Source organism: Chiloscyllium plagiosum, chromosome 8, assembly GCF_004010195.1.
Source record: "Chiloscyllium plagiosum isolate BGI_BamShark_2017 chromosome 8, ASM401019v2, whole genome shotgun sequence".
Lineage (NCBI taxonomy): Eukaryota > Metazoa > Chordata > Chondrichthyes > Orectolobiformes > Hemiscylliidae > Chiloscyllium > Chiloscyllium plagiosum.
This window is the reverse complement of record NC_057717.1, coordinates 107531813-107546761: the sequence shown is the minus strand read 5'-3', so window position 1 is coordinate 107546761 and position 14949 is coordinate 107531813. Positions and strand designations below refer to the sequence as shown.

At 38.8% G+C, this 14949-nt stretch overlaps 1 protein-coding gene across 3 annotated transcripts in view; it reads right to left on the bottom strand.

The window, feature by feature from the left end:
• LOC122552459 overlaps nt 1–14949 on the bottom strand; it is a 64168-nt gene that overhangs the window by 2519 nt on the left and 46700 nt on the right. For 2 of the 3 annotated variants that reach the window (XM_043695193.1, XM_043695195.1), the window contains 3 exons: nt 12826–13017; nt 10579–10669; nt 2535–2619 (listed from right to left, as the gene is read on the bottom strand). In XM_043695193.1, coding sequence (XP_043551128.1) covers nt 2604–2619; nt 10579–10669; nt 12826–13017 — 299 coding nt within the window. In that variant the 3' untranslated portion in view covers nt 2535–2603. Of the gene's footprint in view, nt 1–2534; nt 2620–10578; nt 10670–12825; nt 13018–14949 lie in introns of those variants that run through there. The other variant, XM_043695194.1, reaches the window with a different exon arrangement.

Sequence of the window (14949 nt, the reverse complement as noted above, 5' to 3'; positions counted from 1 at the left end):
CTTAAGTTCACGTCCTTCAGCCACTGTTACCTCAGGGAGATTGCTTGTGTCTTCCCCAGTGAGCACAGATCTGAAGTACCAATTTAACTCTTCTGCCATTTCTTTGTTCCCCATAATATATTCCCCATTTTCTGTCTTCAAGGGCCCAATTTTAGTCTTAACCATTTTTTTGCCTTTCACATATCATCTAAAAAAGCTTTTACTATTCTCCTTTATATTTTTGGCCAGTTTACCTTCGTATCTCATTTTTTCTCTGCGTATTTCCTTCTTAGTAATCCTCTGTTGTTCTTTACAAGCTTCCCAGTCCTCTGTTTTCCCACTTATCTTTGCTATGTTATACTTTTTCTCTTTTAACTTTATATGTTTCTTAACTGCCCTCGTCAGCCACGGCCACCCATGCCTCCTCCTAGGATCTTTCTTCCTTTTTGAAATGAAGTGATCCTGCAACTTCTGCATTATACACAGAAATATCCGCCATTGTTCCTCCACTGTCATCCCTGCTAAGGTATTGCACCATTGAACTTTGGCCAGCTCCTCCCTCATAGCTCCATAGTTCCCTTTATTCAACAGAAATATTGTCACTTCCGATTGTACCCTCTCCCTCTCAAATTGCAGATTGAAGCTTATTGTATTATGGTCACTACTTCCCAATGGCTCCTTCACTTCGAGGTCCCTGACCAATTCAAGCAAGTGTGGATAATTCCATCACACCCTGGCCTATGTCTTGCAGAAAATTGACAGGCTTTGGGAAGTAAGGTGGTGAGTTACTCACTGGGACATTCCTAGACTATGACCTGCTCTTGTAGACACTGTACTTATATGACTCGTCCAGTTTAGTTTCAACTCTGACTCTCCAGCATCTGCAGTCCTCACTTTCTCCCAATTTTCCACATTGTCAGGCTGACGCAAGTATTGTACTTATCAAGCTTCAGACCTAACAGTCTCTCCAACACCAATTCCTGACAAATATAAATTCCCTTAAGTTCAGGTCCTTCAGCCACTGTTACTTCAGGGAGATTGCTTGTGTCTTCCCCAGTGAACACAGATCTGAAGTACCAATTCAATTCTCCTGCCATTTCTTTGTTCCCCGTAATATATTCCCCTGTTTCTGTCTTCAAGGGCCCAATTTTAGTCTTAGCTCTACTGAAAAAGAATGGTTGGGGGCATGGCAATTTCTGGAGCATGTGTCTTCAGTATTATCGACAGAATGTCTGTTCTTCACGGTACCCAGAGACTTCAGATGTTTCTTGCTATCAAATGAAGTGAATTGAAGGCTGGCAATCATGACACTAGAGACCTCTGGCGGAAGCTGAGATATATTGTCAACTTGGGTTGGCAAGCAGTAATTACAAAGTACCATCGGGACCACAGCTAATGCTTCAACTGTTTACAAACCATATTAATAACTTGGATGACAGAATCCAATGTCGAGAGTGTGTTGCTGGGAAAGCACAGCAGGTCAGGCAGCATGTGAGGAGCAAGGGAATTAACGTTTTGGGCATAAGCTCTTCATCATTCTATTCCTGATGAAGGGCTTATGCCCGAAAAATCAATGCTCCTGCTCCTTGGATGCTGCCTGATCTGCTGTGCTTTTCCAGCAACACACTCTCGACACTGATCTTCTGCATCTGCAGTCCTCACTTTCTCCTCCTGACAGAATCCAATGCAATGTTGCCACATTTAATAGCAGGCGGGGAATTTGTGAAGAAGATACAAGATGGCTGCAAAGAGATAGGTTAACTGAGTGAGTAAAAGTTTGACATATGGACTCTCCTGTAGGAAAATATGAACTTGATCATTTTGACAGGAAGAACACAAACACAGTATTGTTTAAATGGAGAAAGACTGCAAAGCTCTGCAGGACAGCGAGATCTGGAAGATCCTGGTGCATGAATCACAAAAGGCTAGAATGAAGGTACAATGATAACTGGGAAGGCAAATAGAATGTTGTTGTTTATTACAGAAATAATGTAGTACACAATGAGGGATGTTTTCCTTTAGTTATACAGCGCCTTAGCAAGACCATATCTAGGGAATTGTGCTCTTGTTGTTGTCGTTATGAAGTTTATTGAGATTAGTAAGCACTTTGTGATTTGTTGGGTGGAACTTAATGAAGGACAGGATGAGGGCAGTAATGTTCTTGAGGAATTGGCATTTATGTGGAATGAAGCTAAGGAGGTCTACACAGATCATACTGGAAAAGTCAATTCAAGACAAGTGTGACATTTATGTGCATTGTCTATCTGAATCCTCAATTATACTCACCCAAAATAACTGTGATTATATGGAATTCACAAGTGTATGGAACCCCATGTTTGAAATCTCTAGCAGGGGCTGAACAGCATAGATTGGTCTTGCTAATGTTAATGGCAAAAATATTTTGTTTATCCACAACTTGACCATACATCAGCCATCACTCACGATTGAAATCAAGGGTGAAGGGAAGACATAAAAGTGTAAATTAGCCTTTATATGAAAATTGGCTCCAAGGTTATTTCTTAGGTACAGCTTAATATTGAAAATTACAGGCCCACCTGGAATCAATGCCTAGAGTCACAGTTTTTAAATATCTCTAACGTAGATCACTCACCTCATTTATGTTGTCATTTTTTGCCACTTCTGAAATATAACAGAAATATGATTTTGAGTGAACATGCTGGTGTGTAAATTTGTTAAAAAAAAAAGACTTCACAAATATAGAAGGTATACTTTACACTTAGAAAATTAATGGATCAGCAGCACTGACTGTAAGCAAGCCTAGATAGTTCTTTTTATGGGTAACTAGAACACCTATAGATTAATTTCATATTATATTCATTGTCATTAGCCAGCAAGACACCATCTTATACAATCATTGCAAATTTGAAACCATCTTGATTTATCTGTTTTTTAATTACTCACATATAATAAATTTTGTTCCAGAATTAGCAAATAGCCAGAAATACATGACTGACCAAATAATATATCACAATTAGGTTTTAATTGAAGAAATATTCAAAGTATTCAACTAGTTTTATTAAGGTCTTAAAAGCTGTAATTTTGAAGCTTGCAGTTAAAAGTCCTAATTTGCCAGTTAAGATTCCGTTTATTAGGAACAGCAGGAAGTCAGATAAAATGTGCATAGCTCAACTTCATTCTAGCTTTGACCATCTCAATGATGAAACCAACCAGTAGACAAGGTTGATAGCAAGAAGCACAATGTATCAATATCTGTTTGAATGGATAATATTCCCTGGCAGTGAAACTCCAATTTAAAGAAAGCAGAAATTAAACTGACCAGCTATGAAATTGTATAAACATGGTTTGAGATGACGTCTTGATAAATTAAAGTTTTGAGCAACATTTTTTGAAGTTAGTTGCTTGCAAAGGCAAAATTTGAAAGATCTAATGTAAATGAAGCACTTTGAGGAATCTAAAACTGTACATCAACCTGATCATCAATCTGTCAAAAACAGGGTATGATATAAATACACATCAGGTTTGAAGCTGAAAACATTGATGTATATTTATATCATACCCTTTTTTTTAAAATAATAATTCTCTTTTAATTTTCAATTTGAGAATTCAACTTTGGCTCACACATATACTTGTGAGAACAACATTTATTTGTTTTGATTAGGTTAATTTCAGTAATTAATTCTCAAATTAATTCCATAATCAAGAACTAAATGAAATTTCTAGCAGGGTCTGAACAGCATAGATTGGTCTTGCTAACATTAATGGCAAAAATATTTTGTTTATCGACAACTTGACCATACATCAGCCATCACTCATGACTGAAATCAAGGGTGAAGGGAAGACATAAAAGTGTAATATTAGCCTTTATATGAAAATTGGCTCCAAGGTTATTTCTTAGGTTAATTCCATAATCAAGAACTAAATGAAATTAACATCTTCAATATATTAAACAACCTTGTAATTTCTGACAAACTAGCAGAACAAGATAAAAAGACCAGACATTTGATTTGTAAACTATTAAAAAAGTAAAATAATTAAAAAATTGTATCACAAGAGATAGACTAACGATCAGACAGATAGGCATCAAAGCAAAACACATTTCACAATACAAAAAAAGTTTGCTTGCATCCCAATGGAAAATTAGCATGTTGCAGTCTCAATGTTGAATGAAAGTAGTAACTGGTTTCACTGTGATATTACTTTTACTGAAGGAAAAATCAAAAGTAAAATATGGAAATCAGCGGAAGGGAGACATCTCTTGACATTTAGCACTTATTTCTGTCCTACTCAGGATTATGGTATAAGAAATAATAAGAATCAAAATAAGGATCAAATGATCCCACAATTAGAACAGCTGTTAGGAAAAGGAGAAAAAGCCCTGTTTAAAAGAAGCGACTGATTTAAAACTATGGATCCAAGGTAAACAGATGCTAATGTAACAGCATTCCTGTGGCATCAGCAATTTTACATGTGTGCCAATGCAAACACAGCTATGGCTAAGAAATAGGAGGTTAAACAAAAACTAAAAATGAGCAAGAAAATTAATTCTTAAGACTGATTTACAGGTTGCTAGGGAGTACTGTATACTAAGAGAAAGTATCAGTGAACAACAGTCTAAGGACGATCACATATTGTTAACTGAATATAGAAGTGACAAGGGAGATTCAAAAGACGTGGATTGTTCTTGTCAGTTTTATGCCCATCACAGATGTAAATGTCAATTTGCAAATGGTCAGGTATGTCATCACCAGTAACAACAGTCGAAGCTGGGGATTTCCCTCACGTGTTTCTAAGAAGTAAGTAGTGATGTTGTGCTATTGCCACTGGACTATTAGTCCAGCAATGCAAATAATGCTTTGGTTTGAATCCCACCACAACAATTCAATAAATTCTTGGAATTAAAAGTCTAATGATGACTGGGAACCCACCGCCATAGAAATCCATCTGGTCCACTGATGCCCCTTTTGGGAAGGACAAGTCCTTACCTGGTCTAGTCTACATTTGACTCCTGACCTACAGCAATGTGGTTGACACTTAACTGCTATCTGAAATGACCTAAGAATCCATCAGTAGTTTATCAACCACTAAGAAGTTTCAGAAAAGGGATGAAGTCAGAATGACCACCTGGTGTCAACCGAAGCATTGGAAACGACAATAGGAAACTCAGCCCTGCCAGCGAAAAAAGTCCTCCTTACAACATCTGGGGATGAGTACCAAAATTGGGAGGGGTCCTTTCCTGCAGGCAGGGCTGACCCAGCAGAGGTGGTGGCACAGTGGGATACATTCAGAAGGAAATTGCTTTGGCAGTCCTTAACATTGGGCCCCATGAAATATAATACCTTTGGGTCAAACATATTCAAGGGAAATTCCTGCTGATTACTACATAATATTCTCCTTTGGCTGATGAATCAGTACTCCTCCGTGGTCACCATCAGTTGGAGGAAGCACTGAGAGTGGTAAAAGTGTAGAATGTATTCTGCCCGGTGGATTTCCATGTCCAGCATCACAAGTGACTCAGCAGCAGTACCCATGACCAAGCTAATTGAGTCTAAAGGACTTAGCTGCTAGACTGGGTCTGTGGCTGGATGTGAAGGAACCAACAGAGGCAAAAACATCTTTGACCTGATCCTCACCAATCCACCTGCTGCAGATGTATCTGGCCATGACAATATTGGTCAGAGAGACCAAAACATAAGACTCAGTCTGCCAGATTTTTGTCCACTGACTCATTTTATCTATAGTCCCCTGTAACTTCTTTTTGACTTCTTCACAACATACTTTTCAATCTATGTTGGTGTTGTCTGTGAATATAGCTACCATGCCTTTGCTCCCTTCACTTAAGTAATCAATGTTGTCCTGATGTTGAGGCCCCAGCAAGGATAGCAGCAGGACTCCACTTGTTACATTCTACCAATTAGAGAGATCAATCTATGTATACTCTGTTTTTTGCCAGCCATCCATGTAACAATATTACTGCAACACTATCAGCTTGTATTTTACCCAAAAGGTTTTAATATTGCACTTTAGCAAAAGCCTTCTGGAAATCCAGCTATAGTATGTCCACAGGCTCCCCTTTATTCACAGTGCATTTTATTCCTTCAAAGAACTCCAATAAAATCATTCTACAGGATTTCCCTTTGACAAACCACACAAATTCTTCCTGATTACCTCAAGATTTTCTAAGCGTAGAGCCATAATCTCTTTATGGATCGATTTTAACAACTTCCATGACAGAGATCAAGCTAACTGGCCTACAATATTTCCAGTTTTCTGTATTGCTCCATTCTTGAATAGAGAGGTTATGTATGTTTATTTCCAGCCTGAAGGAAACTTTCTAGGGAATTTCAGAAAAATTAACACCTATGCATTTACATCCTCACTAGTTATCACTTTTAAGACCATAGGATGAAGTTCCTCTGGACCCAGAGGCTTATTAGCCTTCAACTCCATCAATTTGCATTATACTGCTCCTCTTGTAATTGTACTTTTGCTAAGTTTCTCTCCCCTTTCCATCTCCTGATTTGAAATTATTATTGTAATGTTTTTGAAACCTCTACTGAAGACAGAAACAAAATATTTGTTCATATCACCCACCACTTCCTTGTTATTTGCTATTATCTCCCCATTCTCACTCTGCAGAGGACCAACATTTACTTTACTGACACTTTCCTTTTTAAAATATATGTGGAAATTCTTCCTATCTGCTTTGACATTCCTAGCTAGATTCCTCTCATCATTAAATTTTCAGTCATTCTCAGCCATTGGATATATTCTAACCATTCATCTTTGCACATAGAAGATAGAACGGTACAGCACATACAGGCCCTTCGGCCCTCGATGTTGTGCTGACCTTTTATCCTTCTCTAATATCAAACTAACCTACATCCCATACATTTTACTATCATCCATGTGCCTATCCCAGAGTTCCTTAAATGTCCCAAATGTATCTGACTCTACTATCAATGCTGGCAATGCATTTCACAATGCAATCACTCTCTTTGTAAAGAACTTACCTCTGACATCTCCCCTAAACCTCCCTTCAATCACTTCAAAATCATGCCCCCCACTGTGAGAGCCATTTCCGCCCAGGGAAAAAGTCTCTAGCTATCCACTCTATCTATGCCTCTCATTATCGTGTACACCTCTATCAAGTCACCTCTCATCCTTCTTCACTCCAATAAGAAAAGCCCTAGCTCCCTCAACTTTTCTTCATAAGACATTCCCTCCAGTCCAGGCAGCATCTTAGTAAATCTTCTCTGCACCTTCTCTAAAGCTTCCACATTCTTCCTATAATGAAATAACCAGAACTGAACACAATATTCCAAGTGTGGTCTAGCCAGGGTTTTATAGAGCTGCAGCATAGCCTGCAGCTCTTAAACTCAATCCCCCTCCTACTGAAAGCCAACACACCGTATGCTTTCTTAACTCTAACAACTTGGGTGGCAACTTTGAGGGATCTTATGGGCGTGGACCCTAAGAACCTGTTCTTCACACTGCCAAGAATCCTGCCTTTAACCCTGTAATCTGCATTCAAATTTGACCTTCCAAAATGAATCACTTCACACTTTTTCAGGTTGAACTCGATCTGCCACTTCTCAGCCCAGCTCTGCATCCTGTCAGTGTCCTGTTGCAACCGACAACAGCCCTCCACACTATCCACAACTCCACCAATCTTCGTGTCATTTGCAAGCTTACTAACCCACCCTTCCACTTCCTCATCTAAGTCATTTATAAAAGTCACAAACAGCAGATGTCTCAGAACAGACCCTTGTGGAACACCATTGGACATCAAGCTCTGGGCTGAATACTTTCCATCTACTGCCACTCACTGTATTCTATAAGCCAGAATCAACAGCCAAATTTCCCTGTATCCCATGCATCCCTTACTTTCTGAATGAGCCTACCATGGGGAACCTGATCAAATGCTTGCTAAAATCCATACACACAACATGCATTGCTCTACCTTCATCAATGTGTTTTGTCACATGCTCCAAGAATTCAATAAGGCTTGTGAGGCACAACCTGCCACTCACAAAACCATGCTGACTATCTTTAATCAGACAATGCTTTTTCAAGTAATCATAAATACTGTCCCTCAGAATCCTCTCCAATAACTTGCCCACCAGTGACTTAAGACTGACTGGTTTGTAATTCCTGGGGTTATCCCAATTCCCTTTCTTGAACAAAAGATTAACATTTGCTAACTCCAATCATCTGGTACTACTCCAGTGAACATTGAGAACGCAAAGATCATCGACGAAGGCACAGCAATCTCTTCTCTTGCTTCCTGTAGTAACCTTGGGTACATCCTGTCTGGTTCATGTTTTTCAAGATTTCCAGCACATCCTCATTCTTAACATTAACCTGTTTAGGCATATCAGCCTGTTTCATGCTGTCCTCACAAACAACAATGTCCCTCTCACTAGTGAATACTGAAGCAAAGTATTCATTAAGGACCTCCCCTAGCTTCTCCGACTCTAAGCACAAGTTACTTTCACTACCCCTGATCAGCCCTACCTTCACACTGGCCATCCTCTTGTTCTTCACCTAAGTGTAGAACGGCTTGGGATTTTCCTTAATCCTACATGCTAAAGATTTTTCATGTCCCCATCTAGCTATCCTAAGTCCATCCTTCAGTTCCTTTCTGGCTACCTTATAACCCTTTAGAGCGCTGTCTGATCCTTGCTTCTTTAACCTTAAGAAAGCTTCCTTCTTCCTCTTGACTCGACACTCCACATCTCTTGTCATCGAAGGTTCCTTCACCCTTATACATTTTTCCTCAGGTTTGATGCTTTCCTTAACTTCTTTAGTTAATCACAGATAGTTGGTCCTCCCTTTAGTATTGTTCAATATAGTAGGAACGTAAGTATTCTAAATATTCTGAAATATCCCCTTAAATGCTTGCCACTGTATCCCATTCATCTATCCTCTAGCCTAGTATGCCAGTTTGCTTCAGCTTGCTCAGTTTCCATGTCTATGTAGTTGCCCTTATTTAGGTTTAAAATACTAGGTCATAGACCTAATTTTCTCCCTTTCAAACTGAAAGTAAAATTCAGTAGTAGTACAGTTATTGATAGTTACAGGTAGCTTTACTCTGAGGTTAATAATTAATACTGTTGCATCACACAATAATTTAACCTGCTCTCTGGTTGCCTCCAGAAAATGCTGCTCTAAGAAACTATTTAAAAACCTTTCCATGAATTCCTCATCCGGGGTACCAATGCTAATCTGATGTTTCCTGTTTAGATTAAAGTCATCCTTGATTATCGCCTTCCCTTTATCACAAACACCAGAATTTCTTCTTGTATATCTTATCCCACGTTGTGGTTACTCTAAGAGGGCATGTAGACCATTCCCATTGGTGACATCTTCCCCATACTATTTCCCCTCTCCATCCAACCCCATTCTAATCCTGATCTCCTAAACTGAGATCACCTTTAACTGTTACACAAATGTCTTCCTTGATTAACACTGTAACTTCTCCACCTTTACCTAACTTACTAATTTCCTTGCAAATCGAACATCTCTCATTATTCTGATTACAATTTTTGTCATACTTTAGCCATGTTTCTGAAATGGTTGCCGGATCATATTTATTCACTTGAATGTGTGCGATCAATTAATTTTAAGTCAAAAGTCTCACACCAAATGTCATCAAAACAAAAATGTTTTCTAAAATGGAAGATTAAAGTAAACAACAGGTGAACAAAGTAACCTATAACGTAACCTATTATCAAAGAACAATTTATTACTGTACAAATGCAGTTAATCACAGACCAAACACACCCACAGCAAATGGAACCCAAACAAGTTGCCAATAAAGAAGTTAGGTCCCTGTTGAATGGTCAGTGCTGGGGTTCCAATGCAAGAGTGACAGTAGACCAGTCATTCCTTCTGATTTAGAAGGGGAGAACAACAGAGCATGATAACTAACACAGGTTCAGATTCATACGTTGAACATTACGCTGCAGTGAGCAAAGGTTGTGCTCCAAAGAAAGGTTATGATGGCTCTGAAAATGTTATATTCTTCAGTATAGTTAACTGATCACTGCACATGGATTTGCCTTTAAAGGGGGCATAATAGGAGCTTATAAATTGGGTGGGCTTTTCAATTTCTTTTGAGTTCCCTGGGCAACGGTGAGAAATGTGGGAAGATACAATGAAAGTGAAAAAAAATCAGATTCTAAACATCAAGTAAAAAAATGTTGATGTTCCCCTTCAGAATCTTACTAATGAACAGCAATTATCTTTATTTCCATGCATTTGTATACGTTTAATGAATCTCACAAGGAGGTGGTGGTGTAGTGGTGGACTAACAATCCAGAATCCAATGTTCTAGATGCATAGGCTCAAATACCACCATGGCAGATGGTGAAATCTGAATTCAATAAAAATCTGGAATAAAAAGTGAGCTGAATGGTGACCATGTAATCATGTGAAAAACCATCTCATTGACACTTAAACGCTCTTTGGGAAATTTGTGATTAAAGGTGACCTCTGGCCAGTGACAATTTTTTTAAATGGCTTAACAGTACGAATTTGCTACTGCACAATTCTGTATTTTTTGGAAGAGTACCAAGTTAAAAATGGGTGTGTATAATATACGTGTAGGAGACTTACGTTTTCTTTACTTTCTTTACATTCTTTTTTGGAAGAAGGAACCAGGTCAATATCAACAATACAATAAAACTCACGATAACAGCTAAAATAACTGTAAATAAAAAGAGAGAAAGAAATCACAACAAGGGACTTAAATCTAGAAATAGGTAAACCCTGAATCTGATAAATGCACAGAGTAGACATGTTAGTAAACAAAGGAATAATCAAAATATTCTTAATAATGAAAGAGCATACATTAAGACACAGAAGTGGAAGTAAGGCCATTCGGCCCATCGAGTCCACTCCACCATTCAATCATGGCTGATAGGCATTTCAAACTCCACTTACCCGCATTCTCCCCCTAGCCCTTAATTCCTTGTGACATCAAGAATTTATCAATCTCTGCCTTGAAGACATTTAGCTCCCGGCCTCCACTGCACTCTGCGGCAATGAATTCCACAGGCCCACCAGTCTCTGGCTGAAGAAATGCCTCTGCATTTCTGTTCTGAATTTATCCCCTCTAATTCTAAGGCTGTGTCCACGGGTCCTGTGGGGACCAAAACTGGACACAGTACTCCAAATGGGGCCTAACCAGAGCTTTATAAAGTCTCAGTAGCACAACGGTGCTTTTATATTCCAACCCTCTTGAGATAAATGACAACACTGCATTCGCTTTCTTAATCACGAACTCAACCTGCATGTTTACCTTTAGAGAATCCTCGACGAGCACTCCCAGATCCCTTTGTACTTTGGCTTTACGAATTTTCTCACTGTTTAGTAAGTAGTCCATGCTTGTATTCTTTTTTCCAAAGTGCAAGACCTCGCATTTGCTCACATTGAATTCCATCAGCCATTTCCTGGACCACTCTCCCAAACTGTCTAGATCCTTCTACAGCCTCCCCACTTCCTCTCCACCTGTCCACCTAACTTTGTATCATCAGCAAACTTCGCTAGAATGCCCCCAGTCGCTTCATCCAGATCATTAATATATAATGTGAACAGCTGCGGCCCCAACACTGAACCCTGCGGGACACCGCTTGTCACCGGCTGCCATTCCGAAAAAGAACCTTTTATCCCAACTCTCTGCCTAAGCACACTTAGTGTGCTCTAAGTGTACAAAACTTCATTGTTTAATAAGGCTCCTTATCCTGATAGTATACTAGATTCCTAAATCTTGCCATTGGAATTAAAAAAGCTGGTTTTGATTCTTTAATCATGGATAAATGTGTGTCTAAGTGAAAGATTGGGGTACATGAACACTAAAACCCTGGTAAAATACACTTGCAGATATAAATGCAACTGATGCTATACAGACCATGATGACAGAGGAGGAAATTCAATCATTAAAGACTTTCAAAATTAGTAAAGTGGATACATTGGATAAGGCTGTATTGCTCGTAGTTCTATGAGCAGCAGATGAAAAATACCTATACAGCTTATTCAAGAATAACGGTTACCCAATAAACACAATCCGCCGATTCCTAAACAACAAACCCAGACAAGCAGACGTAACACACCCAGAATCTCTAGCCACATTACCATACATCAAAGACATCTTGGAGATGACTACCAGACTACTCTGACCCCTTGGCATCATGGTAGCCCACACACTTAAACAGCAGCTGGTGAACCTAAAGGACCCTTTACAAACAATCAGCAAAACAAATGTCATTTACAAAATACCATGCGAGGACTGTAATGAACACTACATCAGACAGGCCACCAACCAGCCACGAAAAGACATGACCCACCATCACTAGTATCCTTATATACAGATGAAGAAGGACACCACTTTGATTGGGACAACACATCCATCCTCACACCAATTCCTCAAATTCATCAAGATGTTAGGATGGATTTTCCATTGAAATGTAAAGTCAGTAGGTTAATCAGAACATCCTCCATCAAGAACCTTTTTACCTGTAGAGTTAAGTGCACATGAAGGGTGGGTGAATGGCTTAGTCTCTACTGGGGGTTGTGCCAGGATGGAAGTTGAAATTTGCAGTGGTAAACACTGATGGTTGGCTGTCTCGGAGGAAGAAGCAGCCACTGAATTGCCTTCAGAGATATTTTACATTTATTTGTTGATACTCTGTTCCCTTATTATTGGAACCCCTGATTCACTCAACAATGGAAAAACAAGGTCCATTGGAAATCAAACTTAGGATCTTTCAGCAGTGTGATGGCCAGTTATTTGTTTAATAGATTTAATGAACATTGGTGGAGCTGTAAGGAATTTTCATAGTTACCACCTTCTTTATTACTCACTGATAACAATCATTCTGAAGCGTCTTTGCCCAACTATCCAATAATTATTATGCTCAATAGTAGGTCCATGTTCACGCTCATGTCTATGCTCATGTTTATGTTCATGTCTATGTTCATGTTCACGTTCATGCTCACGTTCATGTTCAAGGTTGTGGTGCTTACTAGCCTGCCTCAACTTTTCATCTTCTAAGTCTGAAAATAAACAAAATGTTAGAATGAACATCAATTAAACAATGAACAACATACTACAACAACATGAAGCAGGTATATGATTGTAAAAGATGGTTAAGAAACCAAAACATTTAAAGATAGTTGGAATTTGAAACAATAAATGCTGAAATCACTCAGCAGGTCAGGCAACATCTAAATAAAGACATATTGGCATAAACTTCAATGTAAACTTCACTGTTAATTCCATAGATGTGGTATGACTTGTTATAGAGTCGCAGAGGTGTACAGCATGTAAACAGACCGTTTTGTCCAACTCGTCCATGCCGACCAGATATCCTAACCTAATCTAGTCCCACTTGCCAGCAAATGGTCCATACCCCTTCAAACCCTTCCTATTCATATACCCATCCAGATGCCTTCTAAATGTTGCAACTGTACCAGCCACCATCACTTCCTCTGGCAGCTCATTCCATACACATACCACCCTCTGCGTGAAAAAATTGCCCCTTAGGTCTTTTATATTTTTCTCCTCTCACCCTAAACCTATGCTCTCTACTTCTGGACTCGTCCACCTCAGGGAAGAGACTTTGTCTATTTATCCTGTCCATGCCCCATTTTGGTGTTTAAACCTTGTTGACATTTGAAAATGGTACTTCTGACTTTTGCGAAAAGTCAGTAACTGGAACAAGTTCATATAATTTTGAATTCTGGAAACAGTTTTATGGCATGTTAGAATAGGTCACTAATCTTTTTATATAAGGAATGCCCTGTTCCATGATATATCTGGTTGTTTTGCAAATGATTTGCACATAGTTTTAGTAACTTGATTGGATCAAATAATGCACACACAAACAATAAACAATTAACCAGTGGGACACAAACCGAAATTCCTGGAAAAACTCAACAGGTCCGGCAGGACCGGTGGTGAGAAAGTAGAGTGAATGTTTCAGGTCCAGAGATCCTTCTTCAGAACTGTCAGAGAGAAGCAGAACTTCTTCAGGTAGGCATACTTGGAGGAGATGTGGCAGTGTGTTTAATACAGAAAGCTTTTCCTCCACCGATGATGCAAGACTTGTTGAGTTTTTCCAGCAATTTTGTTTGTGTTTCTGATATCTAACTTTTTTTTAGCTTAGTGATTAATCAATAGGATTGTGCTTATTGGTAATACTTTATCTCAAAGTAATTTATTTCCTTTTCACTCAATTTTCTCCTCTCCTGAAGGTGCTGACCACTTATGGAATATTATTCTTCGATACTTGCAGCTTTCTGGAGCCTTGTACAAAGGACCTTTATTTAATTAAGGTTAGGCAATGACAGAATACTTAATTGCTGACCACCACATCCAAATGTGGCACCAAGACAAAGGAGCATCACTACTGCTGAGACCTGATTCACCAACTGAGCACAGATATTGACCATGGGAACACTTGATTTACATCAATAATTATCAGAGTGGGCAGTGCATTTAGCCACTGTACTTTCTATAGACTTAAAATCCCCTTACATCTGCCTGACACTCTCTCAACCCTCAACCATTCCGGTCAACAAATAATGATTCCAATAATTCTTCCTTTTCCTTTGGGAAATACCTCATCCTACTTTTGATTCACAGGATCTCTGTCAAATGATTCAACAAACAAGTAAATACTCAACTATAATCAACTGTAACATTCAATATTCATACCAAATAAGACCTACTTCACAATACACTGCACAAAAAAGCCTAACATAACAAAGCTAAAGTGCATAATCTGTTTCCAATTTTCACAAAATATCATAGAATTCCATCAAATGTAGTTTAGAATGTGTCAGCTATGGTTCAGTTGTTGGACTCTTGCCACTTGGTTTGAAAGTTATAGTTTCAAGTCCCATTCAGGAGACGCAAGTGTGTTATCTAGGTCTGAACCTCTGATGTAGAACTGAAAAAGCATAGTGGTATCTCTTTATTTTTTA